Source organism: Oncorhynchus mykiss, chromosome 12 (assembly GCF_013265735.2).
Source record: "Oncorhynchus mykiss isolate Arlee chromosome 12, USDA_OmykA_1.1, whole genome shotgun sequence".
In the NCBI taxonomy this organism is placed as follows: Eukaryota; Metazoa; Chordata; class Actinopteri; order Salmoniformes; family Salmonidae; genus Oncorhynchus; species Oncorhynchus mykiss.
The window spans coordinates 92,943,980-92,958,999 of NC_048576.1; the positions used below are offsets into that span (position 1 = coordinate 92,943,980).

At 41.5% G+C, this 15,020-nt stretch overlaps 1 protein-coding gene across 1 annotated transcript; it reads right to left on the reverse strand.

The window, feature by feature from the left end:
- Positions 1-4,595: 4,595 nt before the first annotated feature.
- Positions 4,596-8,739, reverse strand: LOC118937833 (proton channel OTOP2-like). The gene is made up of 6 exons (XM_036939549.1): positions 8,436-8,739; positions 7,319-7,455; positions 7,135-7,193; positions 6,797-6,924; positions 5,549-6,420; positions 4,596-4,766 (listed from the first exon to the last, which is right to left on the reverse strand). Exons 1-6 carry the CDS (start codon positions 8,731-8,733, stop codon positions 4,596-4,598), a joined length of 1,665 nt encoding a protein of 554 aa, XP_036795444.1. The 5' UTR covers positions 8,734-8,739.
- Positions 8,740-15,020: the final 6,281 nt, after the last annotated feature.

The window sequence follows — 15,020 nt, forward strand, 5'->3', positions numbered from 1 at the left end:
ATTTTGAGCACATTTGTTTTCTTGAGGCAAGTCAAAATTCGGTAGCCGAAGTCTACGCCCCCTTCGTCGGTGATTGGTCAACAGTACTACTCCTAATAGGAGTAGGAACTATGGACGGGATTCATTCAATGAGACACAACTAGTTTTCTTTTTTTTTTTATTACTTACTTCACCAAACATCTTCGTTTAGATGTACAGCTGCATGACTGAGACCTCCTCTGCAAAAAAATGTGGATTTATCTTAGAATTATTCTGACTATTTTGAGGAAGTGTATACTGGCTATGATGTTGTTACGGCATCTCAAGAGTTTTTTTTTTATCCCTTTGTTTTTCAAGTTAAGTTATTTAAAGGGAGTATGTGAGGAACAGATGTTTGCTTTGCTTAACCAAGGTCTGCTAGGAGCAGTGGTATGTCTTGTGGCATGTCTTTACACAGTAGTTGTACTTTTTTCTGCTTTTCATTATCTAGTCCATAGGTGGAAGTTGTTATCCCTGTGTATTCACATGAGGGAGCCAACCATAGGCCCTATTCAAATTCCATATGAGTTTCCTTACTCCCTTCCTTGGAGTAATCACTGATAAATAACATGACTGAACAGGTGAAAGTCTTGTGGGAATCAACCCAATGACCTCACCTTTAATAATGTCATGTAGATCATTCACAATTTTGCACAGCCTTATTGGTGTCTTGGGGAAATAAATTGTAGTGTCACAAAACATCACCTATATCAGCACAACTATACACATTTTGTCTGGTGCAGATAGTTGAGAAAATAAACAAATGCAGGTCGTTTCAGGAGGATGTGATGTTCAGTCCTAGCCTGGTCCCAGATCTTGTTTGTGCTGTCTTGCCAACTTGGCAAGGCTGTGTGAATTGTCTATCTGCCACTAACTTTGTCATGACAACACAAACACTGTCAACTTGGCAAGACACAAACAGATCTGGAACAAGGTTAGTTGAGTTATGTAACACAAATACTGTCAACTTGGCAAGACACAAACAGATCTGGGACAAGGTTAGTTGAGTTATGTAACACAAAATACTGTCAACTTGGCAAGACACAATCAGATCTGGGACCAGGTTAGTTGAGTTATGTAACACAAATACTGCTTCTCAATCTGCCGATTTCGCACTTCCGCATCTGCAGTGAACAGGGGGCAGACCATGAGACATCCTGAGACGGTCTTCAATCTAATATGACCACCCTATGGAAAGATGAGACATCCTGAGACAGTCTTCAATCTAATATGACCACCCTATGGAAAGATGAGACATCCTGAGACAGTCTTCAAACTAATATGACCAATCTATGGAAAGATGAGACATCCTGAGACGGTCTTCAAACTAATATGACCACCCTATGGAAAGATGAGACATCCTGAGACGGTCTTCAAACTAATATGACCACCCTATGGAAAGATGAGACATCCTGAGACGGTCTTCAAATTAATATGACCACCCTATGGAAAGATGAGACATCCTGAGACGGTCTTCAAATTAATATGACCACCCTATGGAAAGATGAGACATCCTGAGACGGTCTTCAAACTAATATGACCACCCTATGGAAAGATGATTCTCACGACTACGACCCCCACAAGTGTCACTGGAATCGTCTGAAGCTAACCGGTTTTAAAACATGAATGGAAGTATGGAGGTAGTTTTGTCCCCCCCCCCCCCCCCCCCCCCCCCTACCAATAATTCCTGAGGTTTGTCCTACGTATGTCCTACGTATGTCCTACGTATGTCCTAGACATAGGACAGACACACCAAAACCTTATGACTTATGATCCATGTTTTGACTGTCTTTTTCCATGTGTTTTGATAGTAGTGAAGGCCAAATTCAATATTTTATCAAATCATTTTTTAAATATTTGTTAAATATATATATATATATATATTTAAATTCTTAATCAAATAGCTAAATGATCCATGGTATGACCATCTTTCTTTATTATTCGAGTTTATATGGTTTTCTTTTACTATATAACAACAATGCAATTGAATTACATTTGACATTTAACAATAACTTGACAGACATGAATATACAGAGCACCCGGAAAGCACCCAGACTCCCCGCCCATCAAGGCAAAGGGGTGCTATTGGAAGAATCTCAAATATAAAATATATTTTTGGTTACTACATAATTCCTTATGTGTTATTTAATAGTTTTGATGTCTTCACTACTATTCTACAATGTAGAAAATAATACAAAATTAAGAAAAACCCTTGAATGAGTAGGTGTTCTAAAACTTTTGACAGGTAGTGTACGTCACTCAATTCAGTACTTCCTAGTTCCATGTATCAAACTGTTATTTCAAACATTAAAACTAGGAAAATCTAGGTCCTCCCAAGTGCCGCAGTGGTCTAAGGCACTGCATTGATCTCTAGCTGTGGTTCGAGTTCAGGCTTGACTTAGCCGGCCGCGACCTGTAGACAGGTGGGGGGACGCACAATTGGCTCGTGGTCTGGGTTAGGGAGGGTTTGGCCGGCAGGGATGTCCTTGTCCCATCGTGCTCTAGTGGCGGCCCGGGCGCAATACGTGCTGACACGGTGCTGACACACCCAAGTCCGTACTGGAATTGCAGCGACGAGACAAGACTGTAATTACCAATTGGATACCATGAAAACATTACTGGAAAGTTTAATAAATTGTGACAATAAAATAATAAGGGTTATAATACCGATATTAAAAACTCAATGCCCCCTTTCCTAAGAATACTTTAATCAGCCGGGAAAAAATGAAATAATGGCAATAGAAAAATAATAACTCATGATCTATAGCAATCCTTTAAGTGGACGACAGTTGTTGTTTTTTTACTTAGGCTGCTTAATAAGTGACAACGAACAACAAATGTATAAAGATAACTTTATTCCATTACTCAACAATATGAAAGCAGATCTAATTAAATGGAACAATCTTCCCATACATTTTACAGGTAGAATAAACCTCTTCAAAATGTCATGGCTCCCAAAGTTTTTGTATTTATATTCGGTAATACCAATTACCGTGGCGAATACGTTTTTTTTAAGTGTATACTCGGTCATTACAGACTTTATGGGCAAATAAAATTCATAGAATAGTAAGGAAAGTTTTCCATCTTCCTAAATTTGAGGCTGGTTTTAACCATCCAGACTTGGAATTGTATCAACTCGCTACGCAAGGCTTTTACTTGCGACATTTAGTTGAATACACTAAAGATGAACAATGGGTAAATATTGAAGATGCGAATGCTCATCCCCGGAATTGTTCTACATGTTTATTTTCAAAGGATAAAGCTAAGAACGTTAACAACTTCACAGATAAGAACAATATAACAATATGGAAGAAAATGTAACGTATTCTACAAGAACCAACATCACTCCCTAAAAACACAACCTTATGGAACAACTCTTGGAAAAGCTTTTCAGAATTCACCGATAAATTGGTCCACATGGAAAACTAAAGGCATAGAAACTGTAAATGACTTGGTAACAGGAAAGAAATGACATCATTAAAAAGTAAGTTTGGACTAACCAATGTAGATGTTTTGAAATACATGCAACTTAGAAGTTACATGTAAAAAAATGCAATTTGAAATCGTTTGGACTTCAGAGCAACCTTTAAAAAAAAAAAAATCCGAAAATGATGTTCATATGATAGAGGGAAGAAAACCTTGCAGAGAGCCTATCCAACTGACTATCTCCTAGAAAAAAAACACAAGCTCTAGGAACCAAGAATTAAAAAGAATTGACGTTGACACAAGAAGGAGGGAAAGTTGGAACATAACTAACGAAATGATGCTTAATCCAGTATAAATTAACGTATAGATATTTTTGATACAAGAGAGAGAATTCACATATTTTTCAGCACAAGGGCAGAGTCATGTCTTAAGTGTAAAATTAATAATAACTCAATAATCCATGCTTTCTGGGAATGCTATAAAGTCCAAAAGTTGTGGGCGGAGCTAGAAAATTGGCTGTCAGAAGTATTACAATGTAAACTTACTTTTAATCCGTCTGTCTGGACATTTCAAGACATGGCATATGGGGGGGTAGTGAGATACCCAATGGGCTGGAAGATTCTCTTCTCATCACTCATCTTGAAAATATGTATACAAAAAACATAGAAATCAATCCACCATCACTAACACAATGGAAAAATCTAATGATATATTATTGAAATGTTGAAATAGCATGGGCCACAGAGAAAAACAAATTGGTACAATTTAAGGCAATTGGCAAACAAAAATTCAGGCACTAGGGATGGGCATGTGAGCATGCAGGTCTGGGCAGATGAGACGTAGTTGTTGTTCTAGGGATGGGCATGTGAGCTTGCATGTCTGGGCAGGTGAGACATAGTTGTTGTTCTAGGGATGGGCATGTGAGCATGCATGTCTGGGCAGTTGAGACATAGTTGTTGTCCTAGGGATGGGCATGTGAGCATGCAGGTCTGGGCAGATGAGATGTAGTTGTTGTTTCTGTGCGGCTGTAAATGGTTGTTCATATGTATACATTTGTATTTGTTGTGGGAATAAAATAAAACATGTTATAATATTTAATACAAAATATTATACAAAAAAATAGTTCAGAATTGTTTCTGTAATTCGCCTGCTTATGAGGTTAGGAAGACCTCAAAGAGGCTGGCGACTGAGTGCATACGGTAAAAGATTCCGAAGGGGAGTCCGATATTCACAACAGCCGCCCACATGGTGAACTCGTAAAACTCTGCTCCAATCGTGTTGTCAAACTGGGGGCGGGCACCAAACGCCGGCATGATCCAGAGCTGTCAACGGAAACAGAGTAAAGATGTTCAGTCCAATCTTTCAACTTAAACATACTAGTTAGGATCATACTCTACTATGATGTATTGTACTGTAGAAATAACCAGTAACCCCGTTTTCATGAGCAAGTTATGGAAACATATATTTGTTTTACTTTAAATGACGGTTCAGAAGTTTCATCTTATTTTCGAAGTACCTAGGGTGTTGACGTTTATTCCAAATGCTTCTCCCCAATTTCGTGGTATCCAATTGGTAGTTACAGTTTTGTCCCATCGCTGCATCTCCCATACGGACTCGGGAGAGGCGAAGGTCGAGAGCTGTGCGTTCTCCAAAAACACAACCCAGCCAAGCCACACTGCCTCTTGACACAACGCCCACTTAACCTGGAAGCCAAACGCACCAATGTTTCGGAGGAAACACCGTACACCTGGCGACCGTGTCAGAGTGCATTGCTCCCGGCCCGCCACAGGATTCGCTATTGTGCGTTGGGACAAGAACATCCCTGCCGGCCAAACCCAGACGACACTGGGCCAATTGTGCGCCGCCTCATGGGTCTCCTAGTCGCGGCCAGCTGCCACAGAGCATGGACACAAACCAAGATCTCTAGTGGCACAGCTAGAACTGTGATGCAGTGCCTTAAACCACCGTGCCACTCAGGAGGCCCAAGTTTTATCCAAACTTAATAAAAACTGTTTTGGATGAAAGGACAACACCCTAGGTTAACAAGCCCTTTAAAAGAGCCATTTTGAAAAGGACAGTGGTGGGTATTCAGTAGGCTACTCACAAGGATGTTGCAGAGCAGCAGAAATGCACAGATCTCCTTCAGGGCCCTCCTCTTCCAGGTCAGCCTATGGCGTTGAGGTAGGGGGGAGCTAGAAAGAGCAGAAGGAGCAACATGCATACTGTGAACTGTGAAGGCCGGGGACGTCTTGGTCTCCATGAATGTCCCTGGGAGGTTGTGTATGTCTCTATGGGCTTGGGCTTGAAGGACGTATGGGTTTGTGAATACAGAGGCCTGGTGCATGTCTTCGTGGAAGGGCTCGCGATGCAGGCCCTCGATGATGAAGATGTTCTGCAGGCAGAGCTGGATCACAGTGAGCAGGGAGACAGCCAGGTTGAGAGCGTTGAGGTGGCCCTCGGCCCCCGTTGCCACCACAGCCACGATGGTGAAATAACAGATGGTGAACTGTCCGAATGAGGCGCCGATCAGCAAGCCTACATCCAGGCTCCGTGTGGGGTTCTTCCCCGACACGTGGTCCCTCTGGTCCAGCCGGTAGATGGCGCAACCAGCCACGGTCGAGACGGACATGAGCGTCACAGCCACCGTGTTCATCACGTAGTGTATCACCAGCGCCGTGTCACGTTTCCCCGGGTCCCCCGACTCCACGTCCACCTCGTAGATGACGAAGGTTCCCAGGCCCGCCACCAGCATGACCAGCCCGACCGCAGGCCCCACCAGCACGTCCTTCAGGCGGAAATGGAGCGCGTGGTGGTTGTGCTCGTCTACCAGGCGGCCCACGTTCTTCCACATGACGTAGGCCATGGCCGAGGCAAACAGGCTGTACTCGATGTTGAAGGGGTACAGGTAGTAATAGGCCTTTTCTAAGACAGCACAGGCAGAGTGGCTGCAGTTACAGCTGCTGGATCCACCAGGGGCTGAAATAAAATGAAACAGTATTGTTTGACTCTGAGGTGATGTTTTGTTATGTCGGTTGGTTGTATTTCATTGTCGACGGTAATTCTATTTAAATACAGTAAATTCAGAAAGTAAACTGAAAATGTATTCTATTTTATTGATCCTTCATTTAAACAAGGAATTCCCATTTCAGTTTACATACTGAATTGAAATGGAATTGAACCCTTAAACAAGGAATTCCCATTTCAGTTTGCATACTGAATTGAAATGGAATTGAACCCTTAAACAAGGAATTCCCATTTCAGTTTACATACTGAATTGAAATGAAATTGAACCCAACCCTGTAGTATTTCACTTAGATTTTCTAGAGAGAAGATTCAACACAATGTTCTCTACCTCTGATGTCATAGGAATGTGTGCTGTTGCCATCCTCTGGTGGAACAACAGTCTGGTGTATGGACTCCTCTGTGACTGCTGCCATCCACAACATCAGATTGGTAGACAGAGTCAACATCAGCCCACAGCTTCAAGAGGGAAACACAGGAGTTCAGAACAGAATAGAATAGAATACTAACTATTTGTGTATCCTATTTAATTCTGTAAGAATAGAATATAACATAACATAATAGATAAGACTTTGTGCTTCCCAAGGGGAATGCTAAATGTCCAACCATCAATTTACATAATTAAATGGTAATACATTCAGTTATACAGTAGCAGTTAGTTACCCTCACCAAGTTATGTTCCGTTGTAGCTGTACACAGTCTTTAGCGTGGAGCCAGAGGAAGTATGTCTGAAAAAGATACAATGATCACCTATACTTGCATTTTTCCCACCAGCCAAATCCCTCAGTGGTTTCCTTAATGTCATATCACCTAATGGAAGCTCCATTTGAGATGTCAGAACTTGTGTTCTTACCTGGACAAGTATGAATACAGCTTGTACGACAGGGAACGCTATCTTCACAGCAGAGTCACAGTGCAGGTAGCCTACGTAGTTAGCAATCTTAAACACGTCCATAATCAGACTGCATAAGCCAAACAGCACCAGTCCACCTAGAGAAAAAAACAATGAAATCCAAGTAGAAATAATCTCACTCATTAAAAACAATGGGTGAATGTAAACCTTTGTCTAGGTACAGTGAATTATATCCTATTAGAATAGAACTCTTCCCCAATCCAAAGAGAGATTATTCATGTCCAGTGATTTTAACAGAAATAAATATTATTAAATGGATGCTCTGGCATTTTGGCAATGAGGCCCTTAATCTACTTCAATCAATCAATCACATGTCTTTATAAATCCCATTTTACATCAGCAGATGTCACAAAGTGCTGAACAGGAACCCAGTCTAAAACCCCAAATAGCAAGCAATGCAGTTGTAGAAGCACGGTGGCTAGGAAAAACTCCCTAGAAAGGCAGGAACCTAGGAAGAAATCTGGAGTGGAACCAGGCTCTGAGGGGTGGCCAGTCCACTTCTGGTTGTGCTGGGTGGAGATTATAAGAGTACATGGCCATGAATGCTAGATTGTTCTTCAACATGTTCAAACGTTCATAGTTGACCAGCAGGGTCAAATAATAATCACAGTGGTTGTAGAGTGTGCAACAGGTCAGTACCTCAGGAGTAAATGTCAGTTGGCTTTTCATAGAGAGAGCGAGAGAGAGAGAGAGAGAGAGAGAGAGAGAGAGAGAGAGAGAGAGAGAGAGAGAGAGAGAGAGAGAGAGATGACAGCAGCAGGCCAGGGCCAACTACTTCCCCAGAGTCAGATGTACTCTTGGATACCATGTCCAGTGATTTTAACAGAGAGAGAGATTATTAATGTCCAGTGATTTTAACAGAAAGAGAGATGATTAATTTCCAGTGATTTTAACAGAAAGATAGAGATTATTGATGTCCAGTGATTTTAAAAGAGAGAGAGATTATTTATTTCCAGTGATTTTCAGGGAAAAAACAAAAACTGTGAACTCTGGAAAAGTTTCTGGAATTTAGCAGCTGTAGACAACGAAGATCAGAAAAGCATGTGTCTTCTCTTACCCCTGAGCCACACAGGCCCGGCATAGCTATCCTTGTAGAGCACGGCATGATCTTCCCTGGATGTGTAGATGGTGTAGTACAGCATCCAGGCAGTGGTGAGGATGACGAGGATGATGAGGAAGATCTGCAGGTTGATGGCGTTGATCTTAACGTTGTTGAAGACACTGCCACTGACCAGAGCAATACCTAGGATCAGGACGTTGAAAGTGATGATGCTAGAGAGTAGCCAGCTGCGGTTACGGCCCCTCTCGCTCACCATGCCCCTGCTGGTCGAGAAGACGTCGCTCCCCCTCCTCATACTCCCCGCCTGGACTCCCAAGTGGATGGAACACTGGGTGGAAGGGAGGGTGGGCGGGGGGGATATGTAGCCCTCCTCAACTGCCATCTCAGGATCAGATGTCATCTTGCTGGATTCGCATGAAAAGAAGCCAAAGGTCAAGTGCATGATGTTTCTCATTCTGCAAAGGTCTAGTCCACAGTTTGTTTGTGATTTGTTACAATCCAAGCTCGCTCTGTTCAAAATGTCATATCCTATACAAAGGTAGAAAATCTAATGAGTTCAGAAAGTATGTCTGTTCTGATCAGAGTTGTGTGAACACCTAACCGTCCACTCAAAGGCTCTGCCTGCATGAGGAGGTCCCTCCTTCCCGTAACCCAGCTTCTAACCTCATTTCATCATCAATGTCAAGCCCATCCGTGATATGACATTGTTTATCATCAGAAGCAGTGCCCCGCCCATCATGCTCCTGCTGTAACGATAGACCACGAGGGATACGAACCATAGACCACAATGGGGGGTAATTTACAATTACACATTAACACAGGAACCAGCATCACCCTTCATGTCCTGAAGTGGTTTAACAGAGCTGGAATGTTGGCTTCATTATATGATGGGGCCATAAAGGCCACTAGGGACAATAGCTCATCTGTTCACCCCCTTTCTTTATGACTCTGAATGGCCCTGAGGTTGACAGGAAATCGAAGACAAACACCTTAGGCAAATCAGCTGACCACCTTGATTATCCCTATAAAATACATAACTTGTTTAGAGACGTCAGATCAAGTTTTTAAGAGGCACGGCCACACCTGTTAAATGAATTATCCTGAATGGTGCAGTGGTCTAAGGCACTGCATCTCAGTGCAAGAGGTGTAACTACAGTCCCTGGTTTGAATCCAGGCTGTCACATCCGTCTGTGATTGGGAGTCCCATAGGGTGGTGCACAATTGGCCCAGTGTCGTCCGGGTTTGGCTGGGGTAGGCCGTCAACGTAAATAAGAATGTGTTCTTAACTGACGTGCCTAGTTAAATAAAACAAACAAATAAAAAGTGAGCAGTTCAGTCATCTTCAGCCAATACATCCAGCCTTCAACATGTTCTTACAGACTATATTCTTACCTCCTTGTTGACTGATATATTGAATTGTGTCCATTTTCTGTTTCAGAAAGATTTGCACATATATGAAAAGATAGATGGTGTCATCTTAAAAGGAATGAAGTGGTGGATAAAGTGCTCAGCCATGTGCTCCTTGTCAGTAACAACCGCATCATCAACATTAAGGGACATGTGCTCCTTGTCAGTAACAACCGCATCATCAACATTAAGGGACACGTGCTCCTTGTCAGTAACAACCACATCATCAACATTAAGGGACATGTGCTCCTTGTCAGTAACAACCACATCATCAACATTAAGGGACATGTGCTCCTTGTCAGTAACAACCACATCATCAACATTAAGTGACATGTGCTCCTAGTCAGTAACAACCACATCATCAACATTAAGTGACATGTGCTCCTTGTCAGTAACAACCACATCATCAACATTAAGGGACATGTGCTCCTTGTCAGTAACAACCACATCATCAACATTAAGGGACATGTGCTCCTTGTCAGTAACAACCACATCATCAACATTATGGGACATGTGCTCCTTGTCAGTAACAACCACATCATCAACATTAAGGGGCATGTGCTCCTTGTCAGTAACAACCACATCATCAACATTAAGAGACATGTGCTCCTTGTCAGTAACAACCACATCATCAACATTAAGGGACATGTGCTCCTTGTCAGTAACAACCACATCATCAACATTAAGGGACATGTGCTCCTTGTCAGTAACAACCACATCATCAACATTATGGGACATGTGCTCTTTGTCAGTAACAACCACATCATCAACATTAAGGGACATGTGCTCCTAGTCAGTAACAACCACATCATCAACATTAAGGGACATGTGCTCCTTGTCAGTAACAACCACATCATCAACATTAAGGGACATGTGCTCCTTGTCAGTAACAACCGCATCATCAACATTAAGGGATATGTGCTCCTTGTCAGTAACAACCACATCATCAACATTAAGGGACATGTGCTCCTAGTCAGTAACAACCACATCATCAACATTATGGGACATGTGCTCCTTGTCAGTAACAACCGCATCATCAACATTAAGGGATATGTGCTCCTTGTCAGTAACAACCACATCATCAACATTAAGGGGCATGGGCAGCTGTGAGGAGGAGGGTTTATTCTCCAGGTCTTTAACCGTTTTCCAGAACTTCTTGGGATTAGACCCACAGAGAGAGAACTGCTCCTTAAAGTAACTAACTTTGGCCTTCCGGATAGCCTGACTGCACTTATTTCTAATTTGCCTGAACGAGAGCCAGTCAGCCTGAGTATGCTTGTGCTGAGCGATTTGCCAAATAGAATTCTTGAGGTGGAGTAACTCTACCAGATCACGGTTGAACCAGGGGCTGAACCTGTTTTTAATTCTTATTTTCTTTATGGGCACATATTTATTAACGATACCACTGAAAATATCAAAAAATAAGGTCCAAGCATCTTTGACAGAGGAGATCAAGCTGATTCTGTACCAATTTACAGAGGCCAGGTCATGAAGGAAGACTTGCTCATTAAAGTTTTTTAGCAAGAGTCTATGACAAAGCAGGACAGGTGGTTTCACTGAGCAGATTATTTGTCAGGATAACATCAAGGAGAGTAGCCTTTTCTGGGTGTTTGGAGTCATATCTTGTGGGATTGGTAATAATCTAAGAATGATTTAGTGAGTCCCATTATAGCCTCACTACTGTATATAGCCTCACTACTGTTAAAAGCCTCACTACTGTATATAGCCTCACTACTGTTAAAAGCCTCACTACTGTATATAGCCTCACTACTGTATATAGCCTCACTACTGTATATAGCCTCACTACTGTTATGGCCTCACTACTGTTAAAAGCCTCACTACTGTATATAGCCTCACTACTGTTAAAAGCCTCACTACTGTATATAGCCTCACTACTGTATATAGCCTCACTACTGTTAAAAGCCTCACTACTGTATATAGCCTCACTACTGTATATAGCCTCACTACTGTATATAGCCTCACTACTGTTAAAAGCCTCACTACTGTATATAGCCTCACTACTGTTAAAAGCCTCACTACTGTATATAGCCTCACTACTGTATATAGCCTCACTACTGTATGTAGCCTCACTACTGTATATAGCCTCACTACTGTATATAGCCTCACTACTGTATGTGGCCTCACTACTGTATATAGCCTCACTACTGTATATAGCCTCACTACTGTATATAGCCTCACTACTGTATATAGCCTCACTACTGTATGTGGCCTCACTACTGTATATAGCCTCACTACTGTATATAGCCTCACTACTGTATATAGCCTCACTACTGTATGTGGCCTCACTACTGTATATAGCCTCACTACTGTATATAGCCTCACTACTGTATATAGCCTCACTACTGTATATAGCCTCACTACTGTTATAGCCTCTCTACTGTATATAGCCTCACTACTGTTATAGCCTCACTACTGTATATAGCCTCACTACTGTATATAGCCTCACTACTGTATATAGTCTCGCTACTGTATATAGCCTCACTACTGTTATAGCCTCTCTACTGTATATAGCCTCACTACTGTTATAGCCTCACTACTGTATATAGCCTCACTACTGTATATAGCCTCACTACTGTATATAGCCTCACTACTGTATATAGCCTCACTACTGTATGTGGCCTCTCTACTGTATATAGCCTCACTACTGTATATAGCCTCACTACTGTTATAGCCTCTCTACTGTATATAGCCTCACTACTGTTATAGCCTCACTACTGTATATAGCCTCACTACTGTATATAGCCTCACTACTGTATATAGCCTCACTACTGTATGTGGCCTCACTACTGTATATAGCCTCACTACTGTATATAGCCTCACTACTGTATATAGCCTCACTACTGTTATAGCCTCTCTACTGTATATAGCCTCACTACTGTTATAGCCTCACTACTGTATATAGCCTCACTACTGTATATAGCCTCACTACTGTATATAGCCTCACTACTGTATATAGTCTCGCTACTGTATATAGCCTCACTACTGTATATAGTCTCGCTACTGTATATAGCCTCACTACTGTATATAGCCTCACTACTGTTATAGCCTCACTACTGTTATAGCCTCACTACTGTATATAGCCTCACTACTGTATATAGCCTCACTACTGTTATAGCCTCTCTACTGTATATAGCCTCACTACTGTTATAGCCTCACTACTGTATATAGCCTCACTACTGTATATAGCCTCGCTACTGTATATAGCCTCACTACTGTATATAGTCTCGCTACTGTATATAGCCTCACTACTGTATATAGCCTCACTACTGTTAAAAGCCTCACTACTGTATATAGTCTCACTACTGTATATAGTCTCGCTACTGTATATAGCCTCACTACTGTATATAGCCTCACTACTGTTAAAAGCCTCACTACTGTATATAGCCTCACTACTGTATATAGCCTCACTACTGTATATAGTCTCGCTACTGTATATAGCCTCACTACTGTATATAGCCTCACTACTGTTAAAAGCCTCACTACTGTATATAGCCTCACTACTGTATATAGCCTCACTACTGTATATAGCCTCACTACTGTATATAGCCTCACTACTGTATATAGCCTCACTACTGTATATAGCCTCGCTACTGTATATAGCCTCACTACTGTATATAGCCTCACTACTCTATATAGCCTCACTACTGTATATAGCCTCACTACTGTATATAGCCTCTCTACTGTATATAGCCTCACTACTGTATATAGCCTCGCTACTCTATATAGCCTCACTACTGTATATAGCCTCACTACTGTATATAGCCTCACTACTGTATATAGCCTCACTACTGTATATAGCCTCACTACTCTATATAGCCTCACTACTGTATATAGCCTCACTACTGTATATAGCCTCACTACTCTATATAGCCTCACTACTGTATATAGCCTCACTACTGTATATAGCCTCTCTACTGTATATAGCCTCACTACTGTATATAGCCTCACTACTGTATATAGCCTCACTACTGTATATAGCCTCACTACTGTTTTTTACTGTTGTTTTTATTTCTTTACTTACCTATTGTTCACCTAATACCTTTTTAAATGTAAAAAAAACTGCACTGTTGTTTAGAGCCTGTAAGTAAGCATTTCACTGTAAGGTTGTATTGGTTGTACAACTGTAAAGGTTGTATACAACTGTACCTGTTGTATTCGGGGCACGTGACAAATAAACTTTGATTTGAAGACCCACTGGTTGTTGTGTATTTATAAAACCCTCTTATGCCTCACTGCCCCCTGTCTGAGATATCTACTGCAGCCCTCATCCTCCACATACAACACCCGTTCTGCCAGTCACATTCTGTTAAAGGTACTGTATCTCTTCAGGAACTTGAAAAGGACACTATTGTCTGTTCCAGACTGAAAGAAACAAACATCCAAACTGACTTTATGTTACTGTGTAAAAATCAATGGCTGTATCTTACATGTACAATGTTATATTTGTCTGCATGTCATTCTGCAATCAGCATTGTCGACTGTAAATACTGTGTTTGATGTTTAAAGTAGTATTTCTTTCTTGAATTATGCTGTATAATACTATATTATACATGTTTCATAAAGGAACCAGTAAAGGACCATAAGAAGAATTTTCTGATCCAGAGTTGAGTTGTTTCTTTTTCCTGTTCTTCATTTGGACCGTAGATGGCAGTGCTGTCTAACCATCTCCCCCATTCATGTTCCTTAAAAGTGCATCCTCCGTTATCTTATTTCACCTTTATTTAACCAGGTAGGCCAGCTGAGAACACCTTTATTTAACCAGGTAGGCCAGCTGAGAACACCTTTATTTAACCAGGTAGGCAAGTTGAGAACACGTTCTCATTTGCAACTGCGACCTGGCCAAGATTAAGCAAAGCAGTTCTACACAAACAACAACACAGAGTTGCACATGGAATAAACAAGCGTACAGTCAATAACACAATAGAAAAAAAGAAAGTCTATATACAGTGTGTGCAAATGGCATGAGGAGGTAAGGCAATAAATAAGCCATAGTAGCAAAGTAATTACAATTTAGCAAATGAACACGGGAGTGATAGATGTGCAGATGATGATGTGCAAGTATGATGTGCAAGTCCTCCCTTCCTTGAAGTAATCACTGACGAAACATGCCTGGAAAGGTGAAAAACATGGGAATCAACTCAATTGCTGCTGTTA

What these genes read in the sequence shown, in the direction of transcription:
- LOC118937833 (XM_036939549.1), bottom strand. Translation starts at nt 8,733, where the DNA reads ATGAGGAGGGGGAGCGACGTCTTCTCGACCAGCAGGGGCATGGTGAGC. An exon ending in CGGGCCTGTGTGGCTCAGGG is followed by an intron (nt 7,456 to 8,435) that starts GTAAGAGAAGAC and finishes TTTTTTCTCTAG; the next exon opens with GTGGACTGGTGCTGTTTGGC. An exon ending in TGCTGCTCTGCAACATCCTT is followed by an intron (nt 4,767 to 5,548) that starts GTGAGTAGCCTA and finishes TTCCGTTGACAG; the next exon opens with CTCTGGATCATGCCGGCGTT.